Here is a 14,773-nt window from a genome sequence, read left to right as displayed (position 1 = left end):
GGGAAAGCAGAAAATGAACCACATGCACAACTGAGTTCCTAAAGTCTTAGAAATGATGGTGCTACTTCTTCTAAATGGAGGCTATGATGAGAATTGGTGGAATGTTTCAGAAGCTAAGAGTCCGTTCTCAACCCCAACCTTCAGTTGCCCCTTTTAAAACGCAGGCAGAGACTAGATGCTAGGGATAGAGGAATAGGTCTCAGGCCTGGAAGCACCAGATCGATTGAAGGTGGAGATATCACCCTCCATGTGGGGTGCTAGTTGTGGAGACTCCCCCTTCCTCCCCCACTTGGTCCCAGACATCAACAGCAAGGCCTTTCCCATCCAGGCAAGAAATTCTTTGTTTCCTAGATTTTGGGGAAGTCTGACCAAACCAAAAGCAAAGAGGAAAGACACTGGCGCTTGAAACACCATTGAAACACCAAGCACACCACTCTGCATTGGGATGCAGTATCTTCACCTGTGTACTCAGGTTTCTGTCAGCTCTGACCCTGGAGCAGAGTCCTTGCATCAATGACAGAGACCAAAACAATAAAAAAAATAAATTTTTTTTGAGAGATTTTTGCTATAGGGCACTTGCGCTCGCCAGAAAGACAGAGAGACAGAGAGACAGAAAGTGAGAAATCACCCTCCAGGGGGGATGGCCATGCCACAATCCCTTCTCCTCCATTCTCCTCTCGGGATCTTGGGCACGCATGCACATGCACCCGGCGTGAGTTTAAGGCACGCACATGCACCCGGCGTGAGCTTAAGCCACTGGGTCCGGGACTCGAACTGTGGTCAACATGAGAGTCCAGCAACATAGCCATTATGCTAACTGCTGGTCCCGAGACCAAAGCAATTCTAAGAGGACCTTGTAGGAAATAGGAGTGGTGCAAGAAGTTAAAAAAAAAAAAAAATGGGAGCCAGCCAGGTGGCATGGTGGTTAAGGAAGTAGGATCCCACATGGCCGATTGCATGTTTCAAGTCCTGGATCTAGTGGCTTGAAAAACATGCCAGCACATGTGCAGTGTGTGCCCAAAATCTCAAGAGGAGAATGGAGGAGAAGGGACTGTGGCATGGCTATCCCTCTGGGGGATGATTTCTCACTTTCCTTCTCACTTTCTCTCTCTAGCAAGTGAGTACACGCACCTTACAGCAAACAAAACAAAACTATAGTTAACGTCCTCATCAAGGTAAGAGAAGATACCGCAATCATGAAACAGAAAAGAATGCACTACCAAAAATAAATCAATGAAATAAAAGGAAAAAAGAACATTCAGAAAACAGAAGAGAGATGATAGGAATTTAAAATATAACAAAATTAGGGGCCAGCAGGTAGTGTAGTGGTTAAGGTGTTGCACTCCCGCATGGCCAGCTACTGTTCAAGTCTTGGACCTGGCAGCTTGAAACTCATGCTGGACACATGTGTGTGCATGCCCAAAATCCCAAGAGGAGAATGGAGGAGAAAGGATTGTGGCCTGGTCATCCCCGGGGGGATAATTTCTCACTTTTTTTCTGTCTCTCCAGCAAGCACGCACTATAGGGGGAAAAAAAAAATCTCTCTAGGGACCAGCAAATGGCATAATGGTTATGTTGCTGGGCTCCCATGCAGTCAACCATAGTTATAGTCCTGGACTCGGCAACTTAAAATTCACTCTATGTATAAGTGTGTGTGTGCCCAAGATCCTGAGAAGAGAAGAGAAGGGATTATGGCATGGCCATGCCCCTGGGGAGTGGTTTCTCACTTTCTGTCTCTCTGTCTCTCTCTGTCTTTTTGGCAAATGCATGCGCCTTATAGCAAAAACCTCTCAAAAAAACCAAAAAAAAAACAAACAAAAAAAAAAACAAGAATCAGGATGACTTTGGATTTCCCACCAGAACCTCAGGGTTCAGAAGATAATGGAGAAATACCCTCAAAATGCTAAAGAAAAAGATTTTTCAAATTGGATTGCTATATCCAGCCAAGTTTTTATTAATATCTAAAGAGATATTTGCAGATGTATCCTGTCTCCAAAAGATTACCTCCAATTCATCTTTTCTCAGAAAACTACTAGAGGATGTGCTCTACCAAAAATAAGGAAGTAGGTCAAGAAAGAGAAAGATGTGGGATACAGAGGTTTAAAATTGTGATTCGCGAATCTTAATATTGTGCCACAAAACATGTTTCAGTTGCGCATGTGTGCTATAAATAGCTGTCCTAAAGGTAATACAGTATTGACCTCACTGATTGTGATAGAATAATATTAGGAGGAAGATTTAAAAAGGTATCCCTGTGAAGGAATAGGCAGGGGAAGAAAGGGGAAAAAATCTAGATAATGTTAAGATGAAGAAAAATCTAGATTGTTATGAGCATGCTATTTAGAAATAGATTTCTTTCTCTCTTTTTTTGGAAAGGTTTTTGCTATAGGGTGTGTGTGCTCGCCAGAAAGACAGAGAGAGACAGAAAGTGAGAAATCACCCCCCCCCGACTGGGGGGGATGGCCACGCCACAATCCCTTCTCCTCCATTCTCCTCTCAGGATCTTGGGCATGCACACACATATGCCTGGCATGAGTTTAAGCCACTGGGTCCGGGACTCGAACTGCGGTCAACTACACGGGAGTCCAGCGACATAGCCATTACGCCAACTGCTGGTCTCTAAAATAGATTTCTAAAGAATCTGCTGGAAGAATTGAAAGTGGTAGCCTTGGGAAGGGACAAATGAGAAGGAGGAAGGCTGAAGGCCCCTGTCTTTCATGACAAGCATTATAGCATGTGATTAGTTAAGCAATGTGCATGAATGCCTGATAAAGCCAAAAACTATAAACAAAGGAAATGGGCTTAATGGAGTAGTAACCTCTCCAGGCATGGATGGGAATCTCACCCCTAGGACTCAGGGGCCAGGAGATAGTTGAGAAATGACCAGGACCACAGTGGCCCAGGAGATAGGGACCCACCCTGAGCCAGAGGGCAGGGCAGGGCCATGGCTGGAAATACGGGCTGTAGCTTTCCACCACCCCAGTGGGAATCTGGCTCTGTGCTGTCAGCTACATTTCTCTGGGCCAGCTGCTTGGACACCCTAAGCTCAGAGTCTCCACTGTAGGATGGTACAGGTAGTGCCTATCCGGACTGCTGGGAATGGCTAGTGAGGACTGCAGCCTTGCTCACTAAGAGGAGGCTGACAACATTAAGTGCACGGCCACCTTGTTGGACATGGCTTGTAACTGCTGCTTTCGCTCTTGAAGCTCTTTCTGTAGCATCTCATTTTCCATATTGATCTTACGCAGTTGAGATTCTTGAAAATCCACTTGTCGTTGTAAGGACATGATGGTTCCTGAGAGCAGAGTGGGAGTGGATAGCAAGAGTAAGATGGGGTGATGGAGAATAACAGAGGGTCCAGGTCCTCCATGGAGGTGCTCTGAGACCAGATGAACTCCTGTCCCTCCTACCCACTGGGCAGAACTGGCAGTGACTGGGCATTCCAACCTCTGGGCTGGGACCTTCTGGTCCTGCCCCTGCCCAGCATCCTGGGACATCCTACCTGTCGCAAGGGAGTATCTGGTCCTGGTGATCTCCAGCTCGTACTGGAACTCCAGGATCATCTGCTCATACTCCTCCAGCTGGGCGATCAGCTCTTCTTCGAATGACTCGTCCAAGGAGTAGGCCCTCTTCCTGAAGACCTCCTCCTCTTCTGGCAGCTCCCTCTTCTCCTCTTCATCCTCCTCATCTTTTTCTTGTTCTTCTTCCTCCTCCTCTTCCTTACTACCCTCCTCATGCTCAGAACCCCTCTTGCCTGTGCTTCCCTTTGCTCTTATTTCCTCCACCTCCTTGTGCTCCCCTTCCATGCCCTCTTTCTCCTCATCACCTCCTAATTCCAGCTCTTTGCCTCTCTCGGTCACAGCAAGCTCCTCTTGCATCTAGGAGAGAAGAGAGAAAGGGGGCTGATGGGAGGCCCCAAGGCAGCAGGAAGAACTCCTGGGAGGGTGCCTGATTCCAGATTGCTATGAAGTCCAGAGAGAAAGGAGCACCCTCTGGGCAGCATGTCACCAATGCTGCCCTGGGCACTGTGGACTCGGGAGATACACTGCAAGTGACCTGAGCACTGTCCCTGCTCCCCTCAAGGGTGGTGGACAGCCTGCACGTGGTAGAGGTACACCCCTGGCCTAGACTGCCTCAGCACCCAGTCTCTAGCACAGACCCAGGAAGCCCTGGAGATGAATCTGAGCAGCCTCAGAGGTCCCTGGGGCAGGGACCAAACCTGCAACCTCAGCATCCAGGCCAGCCTCATACCTGCTTCCAGCACTGCATCTCTTCTCCTTCTCTGGAGAAGGACTTCGGGATGCTCGGCCTCCACAGCTTTAGCGTAGCCTCCGAGTGCCACTCCTGCAAGATGTCCATGTGAACCCCAGGCTTTCCAGCTACTCCCTAGGGGCCCTAGGTCATGTACAGCTGCTACCTCCCCTCCTGGAAGGGTACCAAAGCCTGTCCATGTCCAAATGGAAAGGCCCGCATTGTCCTGCCAAGAGCACAGGGGAAGTGAGGACCATGCAAATGAGTGACCCCAGGAGACAGAAGGCCTTTGGTTCCCAGAACAGCCCCCAGCAAGTGGTCTTGCAGTAATGGTTGCACTTTTTGGAAGAGTCGTGGAGACCAACCTCAGACAGATTCACCTTACATGTCATTGCCTGATTACTCTGCCCACTCAAACCCTCCTAGCAGTTCTGGGGAAAATGGGGAATGGAAACCCTGCCCAGCACCCCCATCTGTGTCTAGGCAGCTTTCTCAAGGCATCCAGGGCATTCAGCATGGGCTAAAGCCTTCACTCTCTGCACCTCCAACATACACTTTCTATCTACCCTGGCCTAAACGTTGGCATCAGGTATGAAAGAAATCAAGTCTTAGAAAGAATAGGTGGCAACTTCTGGGCCCTACACAGACCTTCTTCTAGTGCTCGTTTTTCATTTTGTTCTTCCTCCTGGGGAAGGGAAGCATGCCATGTCCATAAACAAGGACACTGAGGCTGGGTGGGACTTCCCATAGCCAAGAAGGAGCCACCACTGCCATGATGCCCCTTGTTCTGGCTGGGGAATCCACCTGCAGTACGACCTTCCATCCTCCAAGATTCTGGAGGACATTGAACCTGGAAAATAAGATGACTTGCCTCAAGTAGAAAGCACGTTGGAGGTAAATGCAGGTGTCACGCGTCCCGCTTATAGCTCTCATTTTCCATTTTGTTCTTCCTCCCACCTTGCCTATGGATTCTGGCCTATCAACCAGAACCCTGAGACTTAGTCCACACTCCAGCAAACACCTGGTAATATTCAGTAAGACTAAGGATTTGCTGGGGAGTCTGAGGGTCAGCAGCAGGTTTGGGTGCTTTGGAAACTGATCTTCCACCCCCTACCCCTCCAGAAGCCTGCTCACCCTCCTGCAGGGGAACGTTTCTTGGCCTTTGCTTTTAAGGAGGCATTTCATCTGCTTCTTCAGGGTCTCCCTTTCCTCTTGGAGTGCCAGGATCTCCTCATCCTTCTTCTGCATCTGTACCTCCAGATTGGAGAGACGCTGGATTTCTTCTCCCAGCATGAGCAGGCAGTGATTCTGGAAGAAAAACAGGGGCAGCCCCCATGGGCCACATAGCCACACAGTCTTCCCCCACCTCGCCTCCAGACACCTGCAGAACAGTAGATCCCAGACCAAGAGGAGCATATCTGCCTCCCTGGGACCACAAAATCCTGACACCAAGGCATGAATTTCCAGCCCTTTATTGCAGCCATGCCCCAGGCCTCCATTGCCTCTATAACTATACCAACAGAAGATCCTAGGTCCTCGTCCAAGGGAATTCATGGCAGCTCAAATTCTCAACTCACACAATTCTTCAAAATTGAAGGAAAAGAAGACTTTTTAGGCAAACAAAAACTGAATGTTTCACCAGCAGATCTGAACCTAAATACTAAAGGGAATTCTTCAAGCAAGAGGAAAATGACCCCAGACAAAATGTTCCAGAAGGAAAGACAATTAGAAAGGCTGGAAATAAAGTGATGGGCTTCTATTGTTGCCCATGGGTCAAAGAAAAAATCACAAAGGAAGTTAGAAAATATTTCACAGTGAATGTTAATGAACATTTAAACATGTCAAAACTTGTGGGAGGGTTGACCTCATATCCTGGTGGTTAAAGAAACCTAGTCCCACATGGCTGACCATAGTCGGATTCCAGCCCCAATGACTTGAAAAATATACCCGGCACATGTGTATGCATGCTCTACAGCCTAGAAGGATGGACAGATGGAGAAGGGATTGTGGTTTGACCATGCCCCTTAGGGGACATGTTTTCTCTCTCTCTTTCTCTTTCTCTCCCTCTCTCCCCTGGCAAACACATGCACCCTCTGGCAGTAAAAAGGAAAAACACAAAAGTGAGTTGCAGCTAAAGCTGTGAGTAAAGACAAATTTATAGGCTCACAATGAATGTTAGGGGGAGAAAGTATCCATCCAGAGAATTCAGAAAAAAGATAGGTTAGCTGTGGTACAGCAGCAATGCAATGTTCTGTGAGGCTGAACCCATATGAGAAAGTCCCAGTTCCAGAGGTCTCCTTGTACACTGCAGGCATGCACATGCCCAAGATCTGTGTTGGCTGATGCTGAACATTGAGAGTACTCTGAAGGTCCTGTTGGGAGTGCTGTTTCTCTCTTTCTGTGTATCTCTTGATCATGAAATGAATAAATTGATAAACTTTAAGAATTCAGGGGGACCAGCAGTTAGCGTAATGGCCATGTCGCTGGACTCCCATGTAGTTAACTGCGGTTCGAGTCCCGGACCCAGTGGCTTAAAACTCACGTCGGGCGCGTGTGTGTGCATGCCCAAGATCCAGAGAGGAGAACAGAGGAGAAGGGATTGCGGCATGGCCATCCCCCCTGGGGGGTGATTTCTCGCTTTCTGTCTCTCTGTCTCTCTCTGTCTGTCTGGTGAGCACACGTGCCCTATGGCAAAAAAGCTGAAAAAAAAAGAAAAGAAAAGAAAAAGAATTCAGGAAAAGAACCACAAATTAACTGTAAAGAAGATAGAAGGAAGAGATAATAAAGTTAGAGACAGAATTAATGATATAGGGACCGAAGAATGGAAGGAGAAGGAGAGGAAAGAAAAAAGCAGATATGGCAACAGTTAACATTTAGAGAGTCTAAGTGGCCCATCATAATTAATCATACTATTGTTAGTTTTTCTGTATGTCTGAAATACAAAGTTAAAGAGAAAAACAATAATGCAGAAATCATGTTTTATTATTTCAGCATAATGACTTTATTTTTGTTTGTTTCTTCTAGACTTTTGCCATAGGGCGTATGTGCTAATCAGAGATAGAGAGAGAAAAAGCAAGAAATCACTCCCCAGGGAGGATGGCCACGCTGTAATCTCTTCTCCATTTTCCTTTTAAGATTCTGGGCATGCACTCATATGCACCCAAAATGATTTTCAACCTGCTGATCTGGGACTTGAACTATGGTTGGTCATGTGGAACCCAGCTGCCTTAACCACCATACCACCAGCTGGCCCCTGTCCTTTCCTTCATAACGTGACCTTGTCCTATCCCCTAAGGTCCTGCTGGGTTCCCCACATGTGGCTCTACTGGTGGTCTTCTTTTAAAAAAGGGCTTGGGGAGGGCTCCCTGAGAAAAGCAGTAAAGAGGGACCAGCAGTTAACATAAGGGCTATGTCGCTGGATTCCCACGTAGTCGACCGTGGTTCGAGTCCCGTACCCGTCGGCTTAAACGCATTCCGGGCACGTGTGTGTGTATTCCCAAGATCCTGAGAGGAGAATGGAGGAGAAGGGATTGGGCGTGGCCATCCCCCCTTGGGGGGGGTGATTTCTTGCTTTCTGTCTCTCTGTCTCTCTCTGTCTTTCTGGTGAGCGCATGCGCCCTATAGCAAAAACCTCTCAAAAAAAAAAAAAAAAAAAGGAGGAAAAGGAAAGCATCTCCATTCCAGGAACTGGAACAATGATTTCTCAGCAGGTGGGATACTTAAAAACTGATCCTCAGGGGCTGAGCTAGAAGGAGAAGACAGAGGGGGCAAAGGATGGGGAAGAGCCAAGTGTAGGTAGGGATGACAGAAAAGCAAGAGGGGGGTGGGAGCCAAGAAGACATTGTCTCATTCATTTTAATCTGTGAAGCCGAAGTAGGGGTCTTGAGGTCATTTTACTCCATCCACATCAGGAGACCTCCTCAGCAGGCTAACCAGATTCTAGAACAAGAGCCCCCTTGGAGCAGAAGAGCTATCCTCTCAGGGAGGACGCAGAGTGAGGGAATGTAGGGCAGGGACTTGTGTCCCTCCTGGGTGTCTACCTTCTCGTGGATAACTGAGATGTACCAGGGAATCCTCTTTCTTGGGTAGCTCTGGGCTGCAACTGGGCTGCTGTTGACTGGATTCAAAGTCTGGGATTCACTTCTCTTCTGCAAATAATTGAACTCACAGGCACTCTTACTAAATGGAAGGAAACACCCTGTTGAGAAGGCAAGGGAGAAATTAGACCCTTCCCTGCTAAGCTCCTGTGGCATCTTCCATGATAATGTCCACCTTTTCAAGACTTCCCTGAGAACCCCTTCTCTACCCAGCTGGGCTCCTGTCTCCAAGTTCTTGTTACCTTGACATGAGAACATAACAATGGTGCTGGTGTGAATGTGATTGCATGCCTACACTTAGTCTCGTGCTTAGGGATGCAGCAATGTGCACAAGATCCCAGAATAATGGAGCCAGAGCGAGGGAGTCAGGACAAGCGGGGTCATCCTGATGCTGCCCTTATGCACTCAGTGATCCATCTTCTCCTTGTGCTTGAACTTTTCTATCTTTAAACTGAGGGCTGGATTATTCAAATCCCCCAGCCCAATGAGGGCAAGTCACTACAGCTTTGAGGTTTTCTTGAATTAAGGCAAAGAAGGAGACAACCCTGTGTGGATTGCATCTTTTGGTAAGTGACAGGAAGACTGTTTGTGTGTAGTGGCAGTGTTTTCTGAGGGTCTCTCCATCACATGGGTCCTGTGTAAGGAGAAGAGGACCAGGTGGAGAACAAAATCTGTAACTGTAGTTCTGTCAAAGATAAGGGACTGCTGTCCTGGGGCATTACAGCATCCATAGTCAGTGAAGGCAGAGCCAATTCTATAGAAGGGAACCTGGGGGCCCACCTCTGGGAATCTTCTGAAGACAGGTGATCCTGGGAAGGAATTCCATGAGGCATGGGCAGCTGCCCCTGGGGGCGGGGGAGTATGGCCCATGCTCAGGGCCTTGGCAGGTGCAGACTGAGGCCCGTGGGGCTTCCTCACCATCTGCATTCATGTCCAAGTTCCGCCTGCCAAAGAGCAGGTTCTCAGTCGTCCTCCAGATCTCAGACTGGATGCACACCTCCCTGGGCAAGTCAACTGCAGTGGGTGAGCCTGCAGAGTGTTAAAGATACCAACAGGGGACTGCTAAGGTAGCTTCCCAAGGTCTCCCAAACAGGGACTATTACGCTATTGATTTTTTAAAAGTTTATTTGCTAGAGGACACGTGCACTAACTAGAGAGCAATAGAGAGAGAGACAGAGAGGAAAAGTGAAAAATCACCCCCAAGGGGCATGGTCACACCATAATCCTGTCTCCTTTATACACCTCTTGGGATTTGGAGCATGTGTGCCCAACCTGGTTTTCAAGCTGCCAAGTCCAAGACTTGAACCATTGTTAACCCTGTGGGAATTCAGTGCCTTAACCACCACACCACCTGCTGGTCCCCTGTATTATTGATTCTTTTCTTCTTCTTTTTCTTTTTTTTTAGAATTATTTACTTTATTTAACTTTGTTATTATTATTTTTAAATTTGCTATAGGGCACATGTGCTCACCCGAGGGGAGGGGGAGAGAAAAGAAAGGGGGAGGGGAGAGAGAGAGAAAGTGAGAAAGCAAGCCACCAGGTCCAGGACCACAATTGGCCATGTGGGAGTTCAGCACCTCAACCACCATGCCACCTGTTGGCTCCTATAGTATTGATTTTTAAGCATTGGTACGGGTGAAAGTGACTTTTCTTGATGGATGGGTACATGGACTTGAACTACAGGGCTGAATCAAAGCCTGAGTGAAAAGCAAGAGGGGGGTGGGAGCCAAGAAGACATTGTCTCATTCATTTTAATCTGTGAAGCCGAAGTAGGGGTCTTGAGGTCATTTTACTCCATCCACATCAGGAGACCTCCTCAGCAGGCTAACCAGATTCTAGAACAAGAGCCCCCTTGGAGCAGAAGAGCTATCCTCTCAGGGAGGACGCAGAGTGAGGGAATGTAGGGCAGGGACTTGTGTCCCTCCTGGGTGTCTACCTTCTCGTGGATAACTGAGATGTACCAGGGAATCCTCTTTCTTGGGTAGCTCTGGGCTGCAACTGGGCTGCTGTTGACTGGATTCAAAGTCTGGGATTCACTTCTCTTCTGCAAATAATTGAACTCACAGGCACTCTTACTAAATGGAAGGAAACACCCTGTTGAGAAGGCAAGGGAGAAATTAGACCCTTCCCTGCTAAGCTCCTGTGGCATCTTCCATGATAATGTCCACCTTTTCAAGACTTCCCTGAGAACCCCTTCTCTACCCAGCTGGGCTCCTGTCTCCAAGTTCTTGTTACCTTGACATGAGAACATAACAATGGTGCTGGTGTGAATGTGATTGCATGCCTACACTTAGTCTCGTGCTTAGGGATGCAGCAATGTGCACAAGATCCCAGAATAATGGAGCCAGAGCGAGGGAGTCAGGACAAGCGGGGTCATCCTGATGCTGCCCTTATGCACTCAGTGATCCATCTTCTCCTTGTGCTTGAACTTTTCTATCTTTAAACTGAGGGCTGGATTATTCAAATCCCCCAGCCCAATGAGGGCAAGTCACTACAGCTTTGAGGTTTTCTTGAATTAAGGCAAAGAAGGAGACAACCCTGTGTGGATTGCATCTTTTGGTAAGTGACAGGAAGACTGTTTGTGTGTAGTGGCAGTGTTTTCTGAGGGTCTCTCCATCACATGGGTCCTGTGTAAGGAGAAGAGGACCAGGTGGAGAACAAAATCTGTAACTGTAGTTCTGTCAAAGATAAGGGACTGCTGTCCTGGGGCATTACAGCATCCATAGTCAGTGAAGGCAGAGCCAATTCTATAGAAGGGAACCTGGGGGCCCACCTCTGGGAATCTTCTGAAGACAGGTGATCCTGGGAAGGAATTCCATGAGGCATGGGCAGCTGCCCCTGGGGGCGGGGGAGTATGGCCCATGCTCAGGGCCTTGGCAGGTGCAGACTGAGGCCCGTGGGGCTTCCTCACCATCTGCATTCATGTCCAAGTTCCGCCTGCCAAAGAGCAGGTTCTCAGTCGTCCTCCAGATCTCAGACTGGATGCACACCTCCCTGGGCAAGTCAACTGCAGTGGGTGAGCCTGCAGAGTGTTAAAGATACCAACAGGGGACTGCTAAGGTAGCTTCCCAAGGTCTCCCAAACAGGGACTATTACGCTATTGATTTTTTAAAAGTTTATTTGCTAGAGGACACGTGCACTAACTAGAGAGCAATAGAGAGAGAGACAGAGAGGAAAAGTGAAAAATCACCCCCAAGGGGCATGGTCACACCATAATCCTGTCTCCTTTATACACCTCTTGGGATTTGGAGCATGTGTGCCCAACCTGGTTTTCAAGCTGCCAAGTCCAAGACTTGAACCATTGTTAACCCTGTGGGAATTCAGTGCCTTAACCACCACACCACCTGCTGGTCCCCTGTATTATTGATTCTTTTCTTCTTCTTTTTCTTTTTTTTTAGAATTATTTACTTTATTTAACTTTGTTATTATTATTTTTAAATTTGCTATAGGGCACATGTGCTCACCCGAGGGGAGGGGGAGAGAAAAGAAAGGGGGAGGGGAGAGAGAGAGAAAGTGAGAAAGCAAGCCACCAGGTCCAGGACCACAATTGGCCATGTGGGAGTTCAGCACCTCAACCACCATGCCACCTGTTGGCTCCTATAGTATTGATTTTTAAGCATTGGTACGGGTGAAAGTGACTTTTCTTGATGGATGGGTACATGGACTTGAACTACAGGGCTGAATCAAAGCCTGAGTTACATCTCCTGCCCACCATGGGCATGTCCACCTCAGCAGATCTGAAGCACTTAAGACCCTGCAACTGAGGCTATCTCTCTCCTGGAAGTGTATACTCCACTTTCCTTCAATAAAAACACACTTCCTGAAAGTCTTGCAGAAGCCCTTCTGCCTCTAGCCTAGCCCACCTAAAGGGCAGACCAATTTCCTCTACACCCTCATAAATCATGCCAGTGACCAGTGGGTGTTGACAGACTCCATACCCAGGATGCTGTGTGCCCTTCATCTACCCAGACACTGGCCCACAGCAGCTCATGGTCCTGGAGTGCTGAGAAGGCTGGGTAGTGGGAACCAGCAGTTAGCATAATGGCTATGTCGCTGGATTCCCACGTAGTCGACCGTGGTTCGCATCTCGGACCCGGTGGCTTAAAACTCACGCCGGGCGTGTGTGCGTGCGTGCCCAAGATCCCGAGAGGAGAATGGAGGAGAAGGGATTGTGGCGTGACCATCCCCTCTGGGGGGTGTTTTCTCGCTTTCTGTCTCTATGTCTCTCTCTGTCTGGCGAGCGCATGCGTCCTATAGCGAAAAACCTCTCCAAAAAAAAAAGAACGCTGGGTAGTGAAGCCTGAATCGGTTCAAGGGCTCTGCTTTTGCCCAACTGACTATAGTTTTGATTTGCATTTCCTTTAGCTAAGACCCATGGACAGGACTCCCCAACTCCATTGCTGGCCACAAACAATAAGGCTCAAGCTCACCATCCCTAAGGATAAACTTGTGTATAGGATATGGACAAGCCCAGATCTGGGAGCGGGATGTTAGCTCTGAGCAGTACTCCCTGGGTAAACACTGAGCTCGGCAGTTGCCTTCTCTGGGCTTCATGTCCTGCATCAGAGCTGCTAGGTGAGATGGATACCGAGGAAGCCCTCTCCCATCCATCCATCCACTGTATGTGCTGAACATACAAGAAGCCTCAGACTGTTGCCACTGCACATGGCTGAAGGATGTCAGGAAGACTTCTTGACACCAAGGGAGACAGGTGGCTTTCCAAGGTGTTCTTGGTTGGTGACTCTTACCATAATGGGTCACTGATGGCTCTTACCATAACGAGACATTGATGTAGACCTGGTGCTGAACTGAGGACAGCCAGGACGCATGAGGAACACTTTTTTCAGTTCCTCCATTTCAGACTCAAAGCCACTGGGACTCTTGATATTCTTGACTTTACTCTGGTAAAGTGAAAAAATAAAACAGTCACTGAGAGGCAAGACTCAGTATGCTGCTCTTCTGTTGCAGATTGGAAGGCCCTTGTGTGTGTGCCATCTCTCCTGGCATGCTAGAATGTGCAGCAAGTGCCATATGGCCTACTCCACAGTTGGCGAAGTCCAGGCAATGCATCCATTTAGGAGGCCCCAGGTGTCTGGGGCGACTGTCTCAAGGCTCCCAGTGTGTGATGGATGCTTTCGACCTCCTCAGTGGTACCTCCCTTCACTCTCCTTTCCAAGACACCCTCAGTAAGTCTTGGGGAAAACTGCATCTTCTCTCCTGGATGGGGGTTTGACTTCCTCCTCTGGGCCTGGCCAGTCAGAGAAAGCAAAAGCCAAGGTCTGCAGGGGGTGGGGGCGGGGTGCAGAATAAGCCTGATGTATCCAGTGCCCTAGCAGAAGCCTATAAAGTTCAGGAACTGAGGCACCAGGCCCTTAAAAAAATGGAGGGATGCATGAAAAGAGCAGGGTGCCCTATTCTTAGACTGTCTGGAATCACCTGCTAACCCATCTCCAAAATGCCTATGAAATGCTCTATGGGCTGGCCACTCTGTAAAACTTCTAGGAAAGCAAGAGAAGTGGGCTGTGTGTGGCTGACCTTCCTCCTCTAACCCCATACCATCTTCCTGTAGTAGCGGTTGATGGCCTGCACCGACTTGCTTTGGAACCACTGGTTTCCATGCAGCTTCTGTTCTAGGTTCTGGGCACCCCGACTGGCCACGCTCTGGAGGACCATCAGGCCCCTGGCAATTGAGTTGAATGTTGAATTGTGTCTCTCTGATTTTCTGCCTTCCTTAGGTAACATCAGGACAGTGGGACAAAAAGGCCAAAGTTTGCCACCTAAATGAGGATATAGGTCCTGGCCACTCCTATGACCCTCTCTTCAGTCTGGCTCAGGGTGTCAAAAGGAAAAAAGGCCTTGAGTGTGGATGAGCTAACCAATACAGGCAGGAAAAGACTAGTTTCCAAAGCTCCACATCCTGTGGGATTCTGGGAGCAGTGTGTGTGGCATCACAGATGTCTCCATAGAAACAGGGCATGTCATTTCGTCTCAGTTTCCTACAATTAGGAAAAGGCACTGAGAAGGGTACCCAGAAATTGTTCCCTCTACATCTCAGTATGTTACAGTAGAATTGGCCTGAGGCATAGTAACCCATCTTATTTTCTGTTTTTTGTTTGTTTGGTTTGGTTTGGTTTTTAATCTTCATCATCAGTATTTCACCTTATTTAAAATCTAATACTGTATTAGTGGCTTTGTTATGAAAACATTAACATCTTTGGTTAAAAATCCACAATTTAGAAGTATTTTTTAAGAGATATTTTTACTATAGGGTGTGCATGCTCACCAGCGAGATAGAGAAAAGTGAGAAATAACCCCCTAGTGGGGATGGCCATGCCTCAATTGCGTCTCTTCCATTCTTCTGTCAAGATTTTGGGCATGCATGCAAACACACTCAGTGTGAATTTCAAGCCTCTGGATTTGGGACT

The 14,773-nt window shown here is 48.1% G+C and overlaps 1 protein-coding gene across 1 annotated transcript in view; it reads right to left on the bottom strand.

Annotated features, from left to right (window-relative positions):
* CCDC27 (coiled-coil domain containing 27) overlaps window positions 1–14,264 on the bottom strand; it is a 23,440-nt gene extending 9,176 nt beyond the window's left edge. Inside the window, exons 1-8 of the mRNA XM_006161190.1 lie at window positions 13,905–14,264; window positions 13,123–13,249; window positions 11,260–11,370; window positions 10,285–10,442; window positions 5,386–5,559; window positions 4,252–4,344; window positions 3,503–3,878; window positions 3,165–3,295 (exon numbers count right to left, since the gene is read on the bottom strand). Of these exons, the coding sequence (XP_006161252.1) occupies window positions 3,165–3,295; window positions 3,503–3,878; window positions 4,252–4,344; window positions 5,386–5,559; window positions 10,285–10,442; window positions 11,260–11,370; window positions 13,123–13,249; window positions 13,905–14,090 (1,356 nt within the window). The 5' untranslated portion in view covers window positions 14,091–14,264. The remainder of the gene's footprint in view (window positions 1–3,164; window positions 3,296–3,502; window positions 3,879–4,251; window positions 4,345–5,385; window positions 5,560–10,284; window positions 10,443–11,259; window positions 11,371–13,122; window positions 13,250–13,904) is intronic.
* Between the last annotated feature and the right edge of the window lie 509 nt (window positions 14,265–14,773).

This window comes from Tupaia chinensis, unplaced genomic scaffold (genome assembly GCF_000334495.1).
Source record: "Tupaia chinensis unplaced genomic scaffold, TupChi_1.0 Scaffold138365_1, whole genome shotgun sequence".
Lineage (NCBI taxonomy): Eukaryota > Metazoa > Chordata > Mammalia > Scandentia > Tupaiidae > Tupaia > Tupaia belangeri.
The sequence above is the reverse complement of the archived record's forward strand: the minus strand, read 5'-3'. Positions and strand labels throughout refer to the sequence as shown.